The sequence below is a fragment of the Pleurodeles waltl genome, chromosome 1_2, assembly GCF_031143425.1.
Source record: "Pleurodeles waltl isolate 20211129_DDA chromosome 1_2, aPleWal1.hap1.20221129, whole genome shotgun sequence".
Lineage (NCBI taxonomy): Eukaryota > Metazoa > Chordata > Amphibia > Caudata > Salamandridae > Pleurodeles > Pleurodeles waltl.
This window is the reverse complement of record NC_090437.1, coordinates 600,682,917-600,702,138: the sequence shown is the minus strand read 5'-3', so window position 1 is coordinate 600,702,138 and position 19,222 is coordinate 600,682,917. Positions and strand designations below refer to the sequence as shown.

Here is a 19,222-nt window from a genome sequence, read left to right as displayed (position 1 = left end):
CCCGCACCCCCCAAAATGGACCCATCATTTTTCAGTGACAGAGCTCCTCCTGTACCTCAGTATGTGTGCGGATATACCCTGCCGCTGATGACATGGACCCAAAGTATTTTGATTATCGCAGTCCCAGGAAAGGAGCGCCTCAGTTATATTGTTTTGTGTTACCTCCCTTCTCCCCTTGCTAGACGATCTTCGCCCTGACATCTCTGCCTCGGGTCTCACTGGCTACCCAGACCTGCTGGGTATGCTGTTGCTATGCCCAGTCCGCTCTGTTTCCTTCGCTCTCCTTTACATTCTAATGAATGGTTAAAATAATTAGCTTTAATATCAGTGGCCTCAATGCTCCATTGAAGACTTTGGCAGTTATCTCCATGCTAAGGGAACCTAAATGCTACATTTGCCTTATTCAAGAAACACACCTCTTCAAATTGGAATGGAAACGCTTATGATCTTGTTGGTTTGATCACCAGTATCTTTCTTCTGGCCTGGGGAAAAGGGTGGGGTGACGGTCCTGCTGGCCACACATTTCCCGAAAAGTGTAATTCAGACACAGGCAGAACTACCCGGCAGGCTCTTGTCTCTATGCATTGCCATGAAGAATTATACATTTACGGTTGCCAATATATATTCCCCAAATGACCATCAAGAGGCCTTTCTCCTGTATGCTGTAGGTAGTATGATGACCACTCCTGATGCAGACGCACTTATAGGGGGTGACTTTAACATAGTCCTTGATGCACTCCTGCACAGGTCGGTTCAAAGGACGGGGGCACTCTCACTGACAAATCGTCAGCGGCTGGTATACTTGGGGCTAGCGGATATGTGGCGAATGCGTCACTCATACATGAAAGATTACACCTTTTTCTCGGCAGCCCATCAAACGTAGGCCAGGGTAGATTTGTTTTCTTACCCCACCCACGCCTTACTACCGCCACCACCTCAGTGGACATTGGTGTAGGCACCCTTTCAGATCACTTGTCTAGCTACATCGCAAGTCATTTGCCAGATTCTACACTTCAACATCGTACCTGGCGTCTCAGCCACAAACTCCTAACATATGATTCCACCATATCTAAAATTACTGACACCATTCGCACTTTCCTGGACATCAATGACACACCCGGTACTACCATAGCCTAACTGTGGGACACCTTGAAAGCAGTAGATTGTGGGTGCTTTATAGCTATTGCAGCCCGACTCAACAGGGACAGAAGGGACAAACTCTCTTGCTTGAAGGGACAGGTAAGGGAGTTGGAGGAGGCGCATAAGCGATCCGGCTCTCATAATATAATGCACCAGCTTATAGTGGCTCTCAAACAACTTACGGCCTTAGACATAGATAAGACAGAATATACCCTTCTAAGCACTAAATAAAAATACTGTGTGTGTTGGGGGGAGGGAGTGAATAAGGTGAGCCACCTGCTGGCTCTTCGGCTAGGTGCCCAAGTCCTCAAATAAAGAATAGCCGATATTGAGGGGTTACAGACTAATAGGGTGAACCAGGATGAGCAAATTGCTCAAGAATTTGAATACTCTACCATATGTACGGCCGAAGTCCTTGAGCTGGGGGACGCTGAATCCTATTTAGCGCAGGACCCTATGGACTGCATTCCTCAAGAAGATACTTTGCAATTAGACAGGGACATTCACTCTAATGAGGTACTCATGGTGGTAAATTGTTTACAACCAAGCAAAGTGCCTGACCAAGATGGCTACACCTCAGATTTTTATAAAATGTTTGGAGCGTCCCTGACTCCCATCCTAGCTCCCCTTTATAATTCTTTTAGAGCCACTGGTTCCCTTACAGATACTGTGCGAGCGGCCACCATTATGGTGCTCCCTAAACCTGACAAAGACCTTGCGCATTGCTCGTTGTAGCACCCTATCTCCCTCTTAAATGTTGATGCCAAGGTCTTCACCAGCATCTTGGCGTCCCACCTTGTTCCGTATATGCAGGGCCTCGTGGACCCTGACCAGGCTGGGTTTATACCCGAGAGGGGATGCAGCAGTAATACCAAATGTCTCTGCCACTTCCTTGACAAAATCCAGTGTTCCCGCATGCCTGCTGTCCTACTGTCTGTGGATGCCAAAAAGGCACTGGCTGTATCTTCAGTTGGTGCTCAACAAGATCTGACCGGGGGCACAGTTTTGCCACTGAATCTGGTGCAGGTGCATGGACCCCACGGCAAAGGTCAGAGTTAAGGGGCTGATGTTGCAACCCTTCGATGTCACCTGAGGTATTCAACGGGGCTGCTCCCATCCCCACTCCTTTTTGCCCTTTATATGGAGCCATTTGCAGAAAGAATCCGCTGACACCCAAACATAGCGAGCATAACAATGGGGGGTTTGGAACACAAACTCGCCGTGTATGCTCATGATGTCATGATAGCCCTTAAACAACCATTCAACTCTCTGCCCCCTCTGATGCAGGAGTTAGAGACATTTGGAAGAGCGTCTGGGTTTAAAGTCAACCCCCAGAAATGTCAAGCACTTAATCTTACCATCCCAAAAGCTGACCAACTCCAAATTGCATGCTGCTATCCACTGCCCGGTCCTATCTTATTTCATGGAAGGGTAACACCCTCTCTGGATTGGGACGGCTCGCAGCAGTCAAAATGGCCTTACTGCCTAAGATACTCTGTTATGCAGACAGTGCCACTAGAGCTCTCCCACAAGTAATTAGTAAACTGCAACACCTTATTGATGATTACATTTGGGCTGGTAAAATGGTTAAAAGACAAGCATGGCACAGAAATGGGCTTACCTTGATCTGGCGAAGGGTGGTCTAGGCATTCCCCACCTGCTGTGGTATTACCAGGCGGTCTAGCTCCAATACCTTTTGGACTGGTCTAGGCCTCGCACAGAGAAGCACCGGTGCTTAATGGACCAGGCAGTAGCCAAGATTCATATTTGGAAGGCTGCCCAAGCCCCATCAGCCACCTGGGGTTTATATCTCCCCCATAGTCAGGGCAACGATGGGAACCTGGAATAATGTACAAGCATCACAGAAGCTCTCCACCGGCATCTCGCCCCAGACCACGATTATGGGGAATCCCGACTTACTCCCAGCTCTCCAGAAGACCACCTTTGCACAGTGGCAAAACACCAACTGTAAGAGAGTGGGGGAGTTATTTGACCAAGATAGGCTCATGGACTTTGTGCAGATCCAGTCTAACTATGACATCCTTTACAGCTCACACCAGCAATATGTTGCTATTCATCACTGGGTTATGGAACCCCACATATGCCCACATGCCAGCCGACCCTCCACACCATTTGAGAAGTGGCTCCTCACCCACCACACTGACAAAAGCCTCCTTACTGACATTTACACTTTCCTCGCCACCCCATTGGCCCCTACCAAAACTTCGGCACAGCAGCGATGGGTAGTTAGAGTGTGAACTTTACTCCCAAGGAATGGTCTGATATACTACACCGAGCTCGTACCTCTGCTTGTAGTGCATCAGGCAAGGAGACATTGCTCAAAATCACACACTACTGGGTCTACACCCCAGCCAGAATAGCTAAATGGAGACAGGGAGGTGACGCTAACTGTTGGACACCCAGGCACATTAACACACCTTCTCTGGTATTGCCCCAAAATACAACAATACTGGATTGATGTCCTAACTGACATTAACAAAATGTACGATACTGACCTCCCTAGGTTCCCCAGTTACATATTACTAGGCCTCACCAATGTCCTAACATACCCCCTGAAATCAGCAAGGGGATGGGCCATCACCCTTGCCCTCTGCGCAGCCAACAAACACGTCACACTTTCCAGGTGGGGCACTGATAAGTCACCAACACAACTTGATTGGCAGCATAAACAGTGGGAACTCTTTGGCATGGAAAATCTGACGGCAGTGGTGGACTCAAAGCTGCCACAATTTGATAAAGTTTGGGGGCCCTGTGTACGGTTCCTTTCCCACGAATTTAGGGAATTGACTTGCCTGGCATATCTACGAATCGTCCGTCTTACACACACGGACCGTAGTACTGGTTGAGATATCGATGTGAATGCCACCCACGCACTCCCCGTCCAACCGCCTAAGCACCTTGCACACTCTCCTGCTGGGGGTTGTCTAGCAGACCCTACACGCCTTCTCTTATCCTCCTTTTCTACTATCCTTCCCTAGTATCCCTCCAATCTACCAACTGTTTTCCCTCATCGTTTCTTGCCATCTCACCCCCCTATTGTACCTCACAAGCCAGTGGATGCAATTGAGATGATTGTTGTACTGTTTATCTACTAAAACTATTAAAACCGATTTAAACCTAACGTTGTGGAAACAAAACCAGCCAGAAGATTGCCAGCCTGAAGCCTATGTAGTCCAGCAGACTTTGCCAGTAAAGTTTTGGGGCACATGTTTGCAGCAAGGAAATTAACTCCTTTTAGAGTGGTGTAGGAGTGTAGTAGACTTTTTTTCCAGTGCAAATATGGATATTGATGTGAAGGTTATACTGGGAATTGGGCTGTAGGGTCAAGTATTTCCAACAAAATATGGGTAGTTGGTCCTTGCACAAGTGTGGGAGAGAGGTTGTTCTATTACATGATAATTGTTGGGCATGGTTGGTAAACCTGAGGAATAGGAAATATGTCACAAGTTAAATCGAATTGGCTCACTGTCGAGCTTGTTGTTAGAGCAACTGTCTCGAGGGAATTAGGTCTTTAAAAAAGAAGGAGCAGAAAGGTGGCGGTTGTAGAAGTCCAATGTACATGAGGTTTCAACAAAAAAGTGGGTGACTATTTGTGAGTTGGAAGATGCAAACGGGTGATCACTGCACGTTCTGCAGCTTGTGGGAGAGAGTGTCATATTGTGCATCTAATCCAGGGAGAACGCTTGTTGATGTTTAATATTTCCATTGAGTGTAGCGTTTAGAGACAGGGTACCTTCTTATTGCATAAACTGTCATACATCCTGGATTGAGATATAGTAAGTGTGTCGTCAGAATATGTGTGTGAGAGAAGGAAAGGCCGATTTATCCCATGTCGATGTGTTAACTAGGTAGACAATGACAATTCCTATAAATGAAACACCGTGTGCCATACAAAAGCAGGAAGTCCACTAGACCTGTATGGCAGCAAACCAGAATCTCAAGATTCCCACTTACTTGCATGGGTACATAATCCAGTCCAGGCATTTTCTTTGCAATTTGGGAATTGTAGTCATAGTTTTACAATGGGTTAAACAGGACTATAAATCTCAGGACGTAACAAAACAAATATGCACTGAATGAGCGACCCATGCATGGACAGGGGTAACTTGAGGGCATCGGCACACTTGTCTCTAAGAGAGATGTGTGTGGAAGTATAGGATCTGTGCATGACCTGCAGTGCAACCATTTAGAGATTAGTTGCAGTTGTGCTTAAATGAACATCAGTTAATTCTACTTGACGTCAATGGACGTATTGATATTCTGTTGATGACGAGGCGTTTTTGGGCCATGCATTCCTTTATTAACAACGTTAATTATATTAGGGTTGCTTGGTGTGATCTTAATCTGAAAAGTAGCTTCTTAGGAGCAACCTAAAGTAAATTGGTCTTCATAATTTAAGTATTGTTAATAATGTTGAGACAAAATTAGTGAAATGTTCATGATGCTAAATTCACCATCTCTATACCTGTCTGCTGATTTACTCTTACTTACTTCTTTGCTGGAGACCTTTACCACCTAGCATTTAAAACTCACCTTTAATTCCACGTTGGAAACTACGGCTGTAGTTAAATAATTTACATCCTACTTTTCTTGCCTTTCACAATTAGGCCTCCGTTTTTTGCCTCACCAGCACACTTCTAGAGGTTCTTTAATGTTTGGAAGTAACCCCTGGGTATATTTCACTGTTACAACCTTTGCCACATCTGTTTCTTTTGAATTGTTATTACTCATCTAGCTGTGCTGTATTTTGGTCTCTAGCCATGTGTCCTTTTGAATATATACATAGCTACAACCAGTGCTTAACTTTTGAAGAAATAAAATACCGGAGTCTAAAGTTATTCTCAAAAGCATTGCCGAATGCCAAGACTGCCTAGTTGGGATTTCCCCTTATTCCTCTTTAATCCACCACCATATACTGAGCGCACCTTTACCAGACGCTTGTAGGTTCTCTTTCATCCTCACGTTTTCCCTTGTCTTCGTTTTGCCATCTGTCTCTTCCCCATTCTTTCCTTCTTTTCTGCCTTTAACTTTCTTGCTCTGGGTCAAAGTCTAATCATGAACGTAAGTCCCGGTCCCCAGACGGGAGTGCAGGTGGGCTCAACCTGAAAACACCAGCACAAATTAAACATTGTCTGCTACACTTATACAAATTGCCCTACACCCACCTTTGATTGCCAAGGGAGAGGTTTGTGAATTAAGTGCAGGGTAGGGGCGGTCCCTCCTGCACAAGCAAGGTTTGGCTCCCAATACTACCATTTTGTCCCACAAAGGATGAACCAGCCAGTGCTTAGCACTGCAAAAAAGCAGACCCCAAACACTGTCAAAACTGAAAAATTAACCCTGCCCTTACTACTGTCCTCATATACGACCACTGCAGCGCAAGTATTTTTGGCTCAGTTGTAAATGCGATCTAAAGACACCAGTGTGCTAGAGGCAGGGGTGGGCACTGGCTCCATTCTCCAGGCTAAAGTATGTAGTTGTAATGCTGTGGAGAAGTGCTGGTTGCTGGACGGAGTTCCATTCCCGTAAAAAGCCAGTCCACAGAGGATGATAGAAATGGCCTGCATGGTTTGTCCGAATGAGCTACTGTTAACATTTGGTTTCTGTTTCTTAGTGCTTTTTGCCGTGTCGAGAACCTCCACAGGTTGGATCACTTCTTCAGTCTCTTCTTCCTTCGAGCACTTCAGCCTGCCAGACTGAACGAATATGCTGACCTCAGTGCTCAGCAGTACGACCTCAGCAGTAGACTGTTTTTAGACCACACTCCTGGAGTGCGCTGGCTTACCTTGCCGAATGACATTAAGGTAATTATATTTTACTAAGGTGGCTGGACTGAAACGGGGATTGCACACAGTGTTTGCTCGTGTTTGTCGCCTGCTCATGCCTTCTAGTTTAGAACATTTATTGGACGGCCTAGCCTTATTTATGGACCACAGTAGGGCAGAAAACGTCTTTTCTTTGTTCAGTTTTATTTTCTTTGGAAATATGTTTGAAATTGTGTTTTTTTTTTTTTTTAAATTAACTACTTTGTTAAAAACACATTATATTTATTTGTCACCACCAAAGACAATGCATATATGATTCTTTGTTATTGTTATGGCCTTCACTGAACAGTGCTGCCACTGGGGCATTTACATTAGAGCTACTGCTTTTAGTGAACTCAAAAAAGTAGCGTTTCAAGTTTTGACAATGCCACTCTTTTACCTTTTGTATGTTGAAAGGTAATCACAAGGTTATTACTCAGAAGAAACAGAACATGTATGTGCAGCAATGGTTAGCACAGTCTGTACACCGCGTGCCACATGGGAATATGTGGTGCAAGCTTATCACAAACACAGAACATGGGCATCAGGAGTGCATACACTGCAGAAGGGCCTGTACGAGCCTTCAGACTCGCACCGTTCATTATATCAACCAACACTTCTGTACATTCACCCAGGTCAGGGAGAAATGTAGCATAGACAAAAGCCAGTTCCTGCAGTATGTCATGACTGTACAAGCAACTACAGACATATGAGGAACACTCCCTAATGAACCAACATGTAACTGTTAGTTGAAGCTTGAAATAACTTCATCTGATAGAGCCTTCTAGCCGCAGATTCCTTATCTTAGTATTATCCCCAGGCATCAGATTGGATATGGAGGTTGATCCTGTGCTCCAGCAGGTGGCATTTGGCTCGGTGTGGCATCATCGGCGACGGTAGTGACATGCTTAGTGCCTATATAGGTGCCAACCCAGCATACTGACATCTTTTTTTTTTCTTTTGGTGCCAGTCAGTGCAGATCCAGCGAGCTACCTCCAGTCAATTTTTCCATGCCCTTTTTTCTACTTTTGGCGAAGTGTCCTGGCGTGGCAGGATGTAGCCTAGGAAGGCCGGCTTCAAGCCTTGTGGCACCCTTTATCAACGGATGTGGGGTGGCAGACCCACATCTTGTTTGCCTCTGGTGCCTGGAGCGCGGCCACAACGCGAAGACCTGCGCCAACTGCCGTCCCATGCACCCAAGGCATTGATGGAGCTGTCCTTCACGCTCCTTCCCGCTCAATGTGCGACACCACAGCAGTCTCGATCTTGGTCAAGAGGATGTTCCTGGGATCATTTATGGAGCCCAAGATTTCATCAAACAAGAAATCGAAGAGGTCTTCTAATTCGCCCCATCCGTTGATGTATTCAGATGAGACGAGGAAGTTCAAGGGCTGGCTCCACTGTTGAGCCTGCCCCTGGGCCAGCTTTGCGCCTCCCCGAGTTTCAAGGAGCCGTAGCAGCCCACTCTCAACTCTGTGAGTTCTATGAGGCCATGCACCTAATACTTGGGCGGCCCATACCAGCCTGTGTGTGTTTGGGACCCCCTGGTTCAGAAGAGGCCTGTACTGGTTCCCCACCAGCAGGTCCGCCTTCGGCACCATTCAGTCCCCTTGGATCCATGGATGGATCTGGACAGACACCGGTTATACCACTTCAATCTTCCCCAGCGCGGGTCCCGATGTCGACGCTCCTGGCGCTGCCATCCCAATTCTCATCCCTGAATTAGAGCAGGAAGGGCGTTGTCCGATGCCAACTCCGGCGCCCCGTGGAGCCATTCTTCCTAGGTCAGAGGTTGAGCCCTGTTCCTATGGGCTAGGACTCCAGGAGGATTGGAAGGGGTCACTGGACCGTGAAAAATACCAGCCCCTAGACCGCAACATGGATTGATGTGAATACTTGGCGAAGGCCAGTGGACTGGACAGCTCCCTAGATACTGGCATGCTTTCTCACCATGCTGTGGACACGGATGAGGAAGCATCATTTGCTATGGTGGGGAGAAGGGTGGCTGAGGTCCTGGACTTTCAGTTGGCCTTCATAGCGGCAAAGATGTTTGAGCCGGGAGTGACACCCTATGAACCTCTCCTCCCTTTTAATGATGCCCTTACTAATGTCCTCCTTGGGACCTTGTCCAAGCCAGCACAAGGGCTCCTGTGAACAGGACTATTTCCCACCGCCATCTCCCTACTCCAGGGGATCCCTAGTTCCTCACACAACACCCTGCCTCAGAGACCTTGGTCATCCAAACCTGCTCCTCCTGTGTAAATCCTGACACATTTCCTACCACTCCACTAGGGAATCTAGGGGGCTGGACACCTTAGACAAGAAAATGTTTTCTTCCACCGGCCTGGCACTGCGGTCCGTGAACACCACATGCCTTTTGGTCAGTTAGTCCCATGCCCTATGGGATCAGTTGCAGGGGTGTTGCCAGTGGTCTTGCAGGAAGCGTGGGCCATACTTTCCCATGTTGTTGCTGACAGGAGAGATGTAACAAAGTTCACGATCATATGTGGACTGGACACCACCGACTCACTAGGCAAAGCAGTTTCATTAATGGTATGCTTACCGTGCCACGCCTGGCTGTGAACAAATGGCTTATCAGGGAATATCCAAGCCTTGCATATGAACATGCCCTTTGATGGCTCCCTTCCCTTTGGCGACAAGGCGGACTCAGCGATGGAGCACTTAAAGGACACCAGAACTATGACCAAATACTTGTCCTTTCTGTGGCCCCTCGCCAAACCCAGTCCGCCTTTCACTCCTTTTGTGGCCACAGAAGGGGCTTCAGGTTGCATCTTAATCCCCCCTCCCCACCCAGCTACCTCAAAGTGCAGGCTTCCCAGTCTCTGTGGAAGCAGTACTCACAGACCGCGTGGGTCGAGTAGCCAGAGGTCCGGCCAATTCATCCACCCACTGTCCCCGGCAGCAGCAGCTTCCAAACACCTTTAGTTTGCCCTCTTACCATCATGGGCACCCAGTGGGTGGTAGGGTATGCAATCATCTGTCTCACTGGAGGTCTATAACATCAGACCAATGGGTTCTTCCATCGTCTGAAGGGTTTACTTCCTCCCCTTCGTAACTGCCCCTCTGCCCATTCCACCCACATGCGACAGGCTGACGGAAGACTATCTCACTTTTCTCTGCAAGAAAGTGATGGCTCTCTTGGCTAAGGGAGCCGTAGAGAGGGTGCAGACGCCAGAATTAGGTTGTGGTTGCTTTTCCCACTACTTTCTGGTGCCCAAGAAGGAAAGAGGCCTTGGTTCTATCCTGGTCCTGTGCTATCTAATTTTTTTTCTCAAGAAGAGAAGTTCGAAATGCTCACACTTGCTCAAGTCCTGTCTGCCCTGGATTCAGGAGACAGGATGGTGACCTTGGACTTGCAGGACGCATGCTTCCACATCGCCATCCTGCCTGCCAACAGAAGTTACCTGCGGTTCATGGTAGGCCATGAGCATTTTCAGTTTGCTTTCCCCCTTTATATCCTTACCAACGCCCCTGAAGCCTTCACGGAGATGATGATGATGATGGTGGTTGTAGCTCATGTGCAGAAATCAGGGGTACTGACCTTCCTCCTATCGCGACGACTGGCTGTTGAATGTGGGTTCACCCAAGGCTCTCATCTCCAGACTACGGCAGACCTTCTGCACTCGCTGCCATTCACTATCACCGTGCCAAAATCACACCTGACTCTCTCTCAGACACTCTCTTCTATTGGAGCTGTTCTGGACACAATGCAGTTTCAGGCCTATCCTCCCGAACAGCGAGTCCAGGATATTCAGGCTATAACACTGATGTTTCAGCCTATACCCTGCATTTTGGTGAGACTGACTCTGAGGTTGCTGGGCCTCATGGCCTCTTATATCCTGCTTGTAACACATGCCCGCTTGGGATATGCGGGCTCTGCAGTGGGACCTGAAGTTCCAGTGGGTGCATAATCAGGGGAATCTCTCCGACATGGTCTAGATCTCGGAGGGAACTGCAGCAGATCTGCAGTGTTGGCTAACAAACTGCGATTGGGTCAGCGGCAGGCCCCTCTTCCTTCCGCAATCCGATCAGACAGTAGTGACAGATTCATCACGCCTGGGATTTGGCAGCAATCTAGGAGAGGTTGAGATTAGAGGCTTCTGGTCTTCAGCAGAATCCAGACTCCACATCAATCTACTGGAGGCCTTGCACCTCTGGATATGGCTGGAATGTCAGGGCATATCCCTGGTTTTTCAACACTTGGCGGCTCTCTGAACATCAGAGCTGACAAACGCAGCCAAAGATGCCTAGCTGGTCACAAATGACATCTCCATCCAGAGGTGGTGCAAGTCTCTTTTTTCGCGCTCTTGAGTTTCCAAGGTGGCTCTCAGTCTCAGATGTTTTTCATCCCGAGTGGAGCTCAAGACTCCTGTACACCTTTCCTCCAATACCACTTCTTTCCAGAGTTCTCAAGGAGATCAGGAACTGTACTCTGAGAATTTGGTATCTTGAGCTGTTGAGCATGGCTGTCAATCCTCTGATGAGGCTGCCCTTTGGGAGGATCTTCTTCTGCAGCAACAGGGGAGGGTTCTCTCCCCGAACCTGTAAACGCTCTGCCTTTGTGCATGGAGATTGTGCGGCAACAGTTAACAACTTTCAACCTGTGCCCGAAGTCTGCAATGTTATCTTTGCAGCCAAGCGTCCCTCTGCCAAGGCTGTATAAGCCTTCCATTGTAGGAAGTTTGTGACATAGTGTGCAGGGAAACAGGTTGACCGTCTACCTGCTCCCCTCTTTCAAGTCCTTCTCTTTATCCTTTCTGTGACCCAGCAGGGTTCTCTAAAGGGGTATCTTTCTGCCATCTCAACCTTTATGCGGTTGCCTGATCAGCCATCCCTCTTCAAATCCCCTGTTGTAAATAGGCTCTTGAATATGTTGCAGCACGTTTCCTCCTTCGCTCTTCATCATGCCTCAGTGGACCTTAATCTTGTCCTGACTTTTCTTATGTGTGCTCCCTTTGGGCATTACATGTTGTCCCCTCTTACTTTTTACCATCAAGTTGGCCTTCCTGGTGGCAATAACATCTGCCCGGAGAGTGAGTGAGCTTCAGGTTTTGTCATCAAAACTTCATACCTCACCATCTGCCCAGGCAAACTGGTTCTACGTTCTAGAGCTTCCTTTTGCCGAAAGTCATCACTCCCTTTCATGTAGGCCAATCCATCACTTTGCCTACTTTTTATGCTCTGCCACATCCCTCCAAGGAAGAGGAGCGACTTCACCATCTAGGCCCAAAAAGAGTATTGTCATTCTACCTTGACCACCCAAGAGAGTTTCGGATGGACGACCAACTCTTCATGGGATATGTCACAGCTAATAAAGTAAAGGCTATGCATGAAACAGACCATCACCCAATGGATCGTGCTCTGCATTACGATCTGCTACGGATTGACCAAGAAGCAACCCCTTGAGTATTTGTGTGCTCATCACACTATAGCTAAGGCTGCAACCACTGTGTTAGTACGCTGAGTTTCTATCCTAGACATCTGCCAGGCAGCAACGTGGGGTTGTCTGCACACATTCACCGAGCACTACTGCCTGGACAGTCAGGGCAGTCTGGATGGACATTTCTCACATCTGGTCCTGCAGGACTTTTCTAGTATCAATCGGTTTCTCAGACCCACCTCTGGGGAGGTATTGCTTGGGTATCTTTTGTATGGTAAGGAATCTGTGGCTAGAAGTCTCTATCAGATGAACAAGTTCCTTACCTTTGGTAATGCCTTATCTAGTAAAGACTCTGTCTAGCCACAGATTCCTTACCGACCCACCCATTCTCCCTGTTTTGTGACAGGATTTCTAGGGACAAGGTTTTTCCCCTTTCAGGGCCCTGGTTTTCTACACCAGTGGTCAGTGTTCTTTGTTGCTCTGTACTCCTGGTGAGGAAAGCCGCGAAAAGGAATCTGCAGCTAGACACTCTTTACCAGATAAGGTGTTACCTTTGCTTAGTAGCGTGTTCATTGAGTACCTTTGCCCACTGAAAGTGTAAGTCAGTGTTGCCAGAGAGGGAGGAGGCAAATTATATAAAACATCTTGGTGCTGTTAGGTATGTGGTTGGCTGGGGTGCCTGGCAGGGAAAATTGTGAAGGCATATGCATAAGCAATATACATTATTAGGAGCATGGTAGAATTTAGTTGCTAATGTCAAAGGGATGTGGATTCTTAGTCATGTATTGAAGGCTAATAGGATACAAATACTGCTTGACATGGGATCATTAGTCCTCCTAAAACATTTTATGAAACTTTGCTGCAAATGAGATCAAATTTCAAAACGAATTTGGGGCCAGATGTAGCAACATTTAGAATTGCGACCCGCAAATTGAGAGTCAGAGTGCCTTGCAATTTGCGAGTCAGAGCGACTCGCAATTTGGGAGTCGCAATTCTGAATGTTGGATGGCGTCCCTGACGCCATCTGCGATTTGCAAGGGGTTCGCAAATGCCCACCTCATGAATAATCATGAGGTGGGTCGCAATTTGCGACCCCCCCTTGCGAATGGCGGCCCTCAAAGGGATGGTGGCCTTCTGCCGACAGCAGACCACCATGTCTGTGACTGCTTTTTTAAAAAGCAGGTTTTTTTTTTGCAATAAAGGAAAACGAGATGCATTACAAAAACGAAAAAGGAAACGTTTTCATTTCTGACCTCTGCCTGCTCTGAATTTTTTTTTACAGTGCCATTCACATCGGGGAAGGGGTCCCATGGGGACCCCTTCCCTTTTGCGAATGGGTTACCACCCATTTGAAAAGGGTGCAAATTGCGATTGGTTTGCGACCGCGTTTGCGGTCACAAACCAATCCTGCATTGCACTGCGACTCGCAATTAGGAAGGGAACACCCCTTCCTAATTGCGACTCGCAAACCCGTTTTGCGATTCGGTAACCACGTTACCGAATCGCAAAACGAGGTTTGTGCATTATGATGTGCTTTTTGCACATCGCAAGCAGCGAAATTCACTGTTTGCGACGTGCAAACTGCTTGCTACATCTGGCCCTTGGTTCTCATAAAAGAAATTGAACTTCCTTCAAACCCTCCTTCACACTGCAAATAATCCTGACTGAGATCCACAATTATGCACTACAGTTTGAAATCTAAAATGGTGATACAGTTCTTATATTACAATTCTCAAAAATAGCATTAACTGAATTGTCCTAAAGTCATTACTACATTGGTTCATTACCCATTATCATCTTGCAGCAGCAGTTAAGGATGAAGTAAGAGAGACTGAATACGTAACAAGGAATTGTAAGTGTGAAATAGAAAAAGGAAATAGCAATTGTTAATGCTGTACTAGTAACGGACAGCACCAGCACTTCTTTGTGGGCATTTATTGACTAGATGCTATCCATGTTTGTATCTCACCATGTTGAAACATTTGGCCCATATTAACTAAGCCTGGGTGAGTCCAGATAGGGCATGTGATCTTAAAAATGTCAGGAAGAAATGACTCGCACCATAAAAGAGTATAGCAATTTTATTTCACAATTGTACACATCTTAATCCACATCTACCATAACTGTGGTCAGGCAATATTATCTTAGTTTTAACATGTTTGTAATAATTTGGGCCAGAGAACCTTAAAAAGACATCCTTTCACTGAAGATTGCAAACATGCCTGATATATAAAAAGTGCACCTGTATCTGAATTAGACAGGGGAGTAGCTCCAGTGGTGGGTGGGTGGGGGGAGGGGGTTGTTTGGGGGTGTTACCCCACCCCCCTAAAAATATATTCTGTAGTAAATAGTTGGGCATAAGTGCTTTCAGTCGGGTAATGTGAAGTGTCTATCGGATTTCAGCTGAGATTTTTACATGCCTACAGGGACACTCTCTCTTGTGTATGTTTTGAAGGACGTACAAATGTTGATTAGTTTGAAAAACATTGCATTTTAAGTACCCCTAAAAATCCACACACCTCTCTTTCCTCTGCCCCTCAAACCTACCTCATGCCCTGTTTTTCTTAGGTAATGTATTTCAACAAGATGTCCCAGCATGATTGTTAGGAAAGCTAAAGCTCACACCCCTCCAGTCATACTAAACAAGCTACGCCCCTGATTCCAGGTGATTAGATTGTAACTTTTCCCCATTGCTGCCTAGAAATAAAAGGAATATCTAGAAGCGACTACTCTTCTTTCAACACAGCTTGTTTTAGAATTTTGCAAGCCTTTTTATCCCACTTATAACCCCGAATAAAGGTACTAATTGCTGATTCAAGTCAACTTTAAAATGATTTGGGGACTAAATAGACTTGACTAAAAAAGACACAAAAACAGTATTGTCTCACCAACAAAATAGACAATCTGTTCCAATTATGCATCATTTTATTCAATGTTTTTAACATTTTTTCACAGGTGAGTTAATATTTCTCATATGTTAATAGTCACCAAATACCTAGCTGTCGCGGTCACTGCAACACTGTTGCCAAATATTGCAACATAATTGCAATATGTCACAGCCTTAATGCCACAGCTAATAAATTCAGTAGGATGTATGCTTTCAAAACCCACATCATGCTTAAGATAGGTCTCCAGGTAATGACAAAAAAAAGCAAAGGATATACTGGACACTTTGTTGTGTTCCACCAGCAATCATTAGTGACTCAGAAACTATCAATAACCCTATGTTTGCTGTGGGCTTCTTATACAATTTCCTGTAGTAGGTTAATGAATAATTGACAAAATGCAAATGTTGCATGACTACTGAGAGGTATGGTCAAGTAAGGCTTTTTCAGCATTTAGAAGAACCTTATTGGCGTTCTTTCTTTAGGGCATCAAAAAGAGTAATAACCATATTTATATGCGTAGTGCTACCATGCCCAGGAATAAAGTCATGTTGTTCTTTTGATGTATTATTCACTTGTTCAGAGGAAAAAACAGGTTCTTAAAATACATTTTCACATCCAATTTGTAAGTGAAATTGGTCGATGAAATCCTCTCATCAGCTGGTTTATCTTTTTGAGAAAGATAGCTATATTAATACAGTTGCATGATGAAAAGGACGTTGATAAGCTTAGATATATGTGCTAATAGGTCCATGAAAAGCTTGTAGAATTTAATCAGAATAATATCTCCTGTTACTTTCTTGCTAGGTAAGCTATTACTGGCTATTATCAGCACATCCTCCAAGGTGATCAATATGTTTAGACTCGTAGAATCCTCAGCTGTCAAAATAAAAGCACTGACAAAATAATAAGCCTCACTTTGGGGACTTATGTATGTTAATGGTGATTTTAGTCAACATTGTACAGAATCAGTAAGATTCTGTGCACCATGACCAAAAGAAAAATATGGTGCAATGACACCCCAGCAGAAGTCACCTCATTTTGTAGATCCGTGTATCACAGACCATTTCTTCACCTACGAAATGACGCGCATGCCATTTTATTTCATCTTTTCAATTCACTAATCTGTGATCAATTTTTAAATGAATGCAGGTGCTTTTCTGAAGGTGGAGGGGCAGGCAACGGTTTTATTCCTAATCCTCCCAAGGGAAAAAAAGAACATTTTTTTTGTTTAAAAGGACATTGGGGGGGGGGGGTCAAAGGACGAGCATTCTGGAGAGCAACAGGGAGTGGGCAGGGTGTAATGGAAAATTTACGAGTGGGGGAGAGAGATAGGGGGAGAAGGAAACACAGGGGCAATGGGAAGAGGGTTTGGCAGAGGGGTAAGCACAATGGGAGAGACCTTGCAGCAAGCACACGGGGAGACTGCGAAACAGAGTTCCTGGGGTTGAATATCTGTCATGTGGGAGGAGCACATGATCGAGCGATCTGATATATTCATGCACTCTAATAGAGAGCTTCAGCAAAAACGAAGTTCCCTAAAAGTGAGCGGTAGAAGTATGCTCGTTAGCCAAGCCAAAGTATATTGATGAGGCTGTGCTGTAGGATAGAGACAAACACAAGATGGCTAATGCAAGCCATTGATTAAGAGGCAGACAAATGGGAATGACAATAAAACCAACTAGTATTGAGCAAAGTATGAGCTGTAAGCCCATTGTAAGTTCTTAATAAGCCTACAACAGGTCTTTTTCAAACAGACAGTTTGTATTATGTGGTCGACGAAACATAGTGACTCAGTATCCAGCTCAGAGTGCTGATTTTCATTTCTCTACAGGGATTGATAAAAAATTAAACTGCTCAATGATTTTACCTTTGCTGCACACTGATTCCCATTGTCTCTTTTAACAGACTTGATATTGTTAACAGGCTTAGGCCCTCATTATGACCCTGGCGGACGGCGTTATTTTGGAGAAAGGTACTGCCAACAGGCTGGCGGTACCTTTCCCCAAAATATGACATTGGTGGTTTGGCCCAAGCCAAACCGCCAATGTACCATTCTGTGCGCCAGGGCAGTAACAGCTGCCGGGCTGAAGAATTCAGCCAGGCGGCCGTCACAGACCCACCCTCGGGATTTTGACCCTGCCTACTGCCATGGTTTTCGTGGCAATCTTACCGCCAAGAAAACCATGGCGGTAGGCACTATCAATGCCAGGGAATTCGTTCCCTGACACTGATAGGGGTCTCCCCTGCCCCTCTTCCCAAGTACCTCCCCCCCCCCCCTCCGACATACACGCACATTCAAGCACCACCATGCACACGCATACCCACATTCACCCACGCATGCACACACACACACACATCAACACACACTGACATACATCCTAGCACACACGCATTCACACAACACAACATACATGCACACTCACACCCATTCCTGCACACATGCATTCCACACGCTTCACACCTGCATGCACGTAAACAAAAAACAGTCACACACACATAACATCCCGCACCCCCCTCCCCTGTTGGAGCACCCAACTTACCTGCTTGCAGAGGGTGTTCCGGCAGGAGACGGGACGCGGCGCTGCTGCCAGCAGCAGCGTCCACCAGCAGAACATCGCCAAGCCGTATCATGTGTCATGATTTGGTAGGTGGCGTTTTACTGGCGTTGCTGCTGGCAGCAGCGCCACCTTACCGCCATCCGCCCCCATGACCGTAGCTGGAATTTTGCCAGCCTTCTGGCGGAATTCTGGCTACGGTCATAATATGGCGGACAGTAGGCCGCCACGGCGACAGTCTTTTGGAGGCCGTCGCCGTGGCAGTAGGTGGCATATACCGCCTAGGTCTTAATGAGGGCCTTAGTTCATTTCATTCTGTAAGCCATTGTATGCCTCACAGTTTCTCTATATTCATAAACTCAGGTACAATCGTTTAAGTATGATCCTGCAGCTTTGTCTTTTAACCACTGGATGCTCACCTTTGATAAGTTAGCTGGCACAGGAAAATCTCTAATTCATTAGAAAAAGTTTGCTGTATAGTATCTGCATTTGGAGCTCCAGAAAACAAATTTCTCCTTTAAAGCTAAGAAAGTATTCTGCTGGTTTTTAGGTCTGATGTTAGCCTTGACCTTTTTGTTTTTTTCTAAAATTACATGTATAGTACACTTAACCAAAAACACGTACGTATTTTTTAAGACTGTTTATTGATTGGAGCAACAAAACAGATAGTGCACCACCTCACAATCATTTTGTCTAATACATAAAACAAAACTGTTTCCCATACTATGAGAGCAGACCAAATAAATGTGAAGAAGTGGAGAAGTGTGGCTCAATGGTTAGAGCGGCAGACCCTGATGCAGAAATCTTGCCCGGGACTAGGGTTCAATTCCCGCCTCGGCGGGTCTTGGGTTCAATTTCATCGGACCTGATATTTCTTGCATCGGTGCCTTATCTAATTCATGGGTCCCACTCTGTAACTCTGGGCAATAGCTTGCTTAATCTCCACAACGGCCCCAACAGCGCTGGGATGCCTGGCTTCACCTTGGAGGTTGCCCAGGAGTGGGCACCTCACAGGGAAAAGCCAGGAGGGGTTCCACAGCGGTATGCGTACAGCGCCTTGAGACCCTAACAGGTGAATAGTGCGCTATACAAGTACGAAGTTTACAGTTTTTTACAGTTTAATAGGAACACCATTATGCAGTTGGAGATAAGAATAAAAATTCTGGAAATAATCCTACCATTTGCACCAAATGTTTTTTAAATTATATATTTTTTGTTCTTTTTTTGGCTTCCATGGACTCTGTATACCAACCCCTCAGTTGTGGCGTAGCGGCCCATTCCGCTTATCCATTCCCTCATTGAGGGAGTCACCTCCGACTGCCAATATTTGGCAGTGTCTTTCTTGGCTAGTAATAGACTCTACCAAGGCATGTGCCACCTCCTGTTAGTACTGGAAAATATTTGGACACTCTC

At 46.1% G+C, this 19,222-nt stretch overlaps 1 protein-coding gene across 2 annotated transcripts in view; it reads left to right on the top strand.

Moving 5' to 3' along the window:
• The window catches only part of INTU (inturned planar cell polarity protein), a 361,378-nt gene that overhangs the window by 220,555 nt on the left and 121,601 nt on the right, over window positions 1-19,222 (top strand). For both annotated transcript variants that reach the window (XM_069242352.1, XM_069242349.1), the window contains exon 8: window positions 6,776-6,965. In XM_069242352.1, the coding sequence (XP_069098453.1) occupies window positions 6,776-6,965 (190 nt within the window). The remainder of the gene's footprint in view (window positions 1-6,775; window positions 6,966-19,222) is intronic.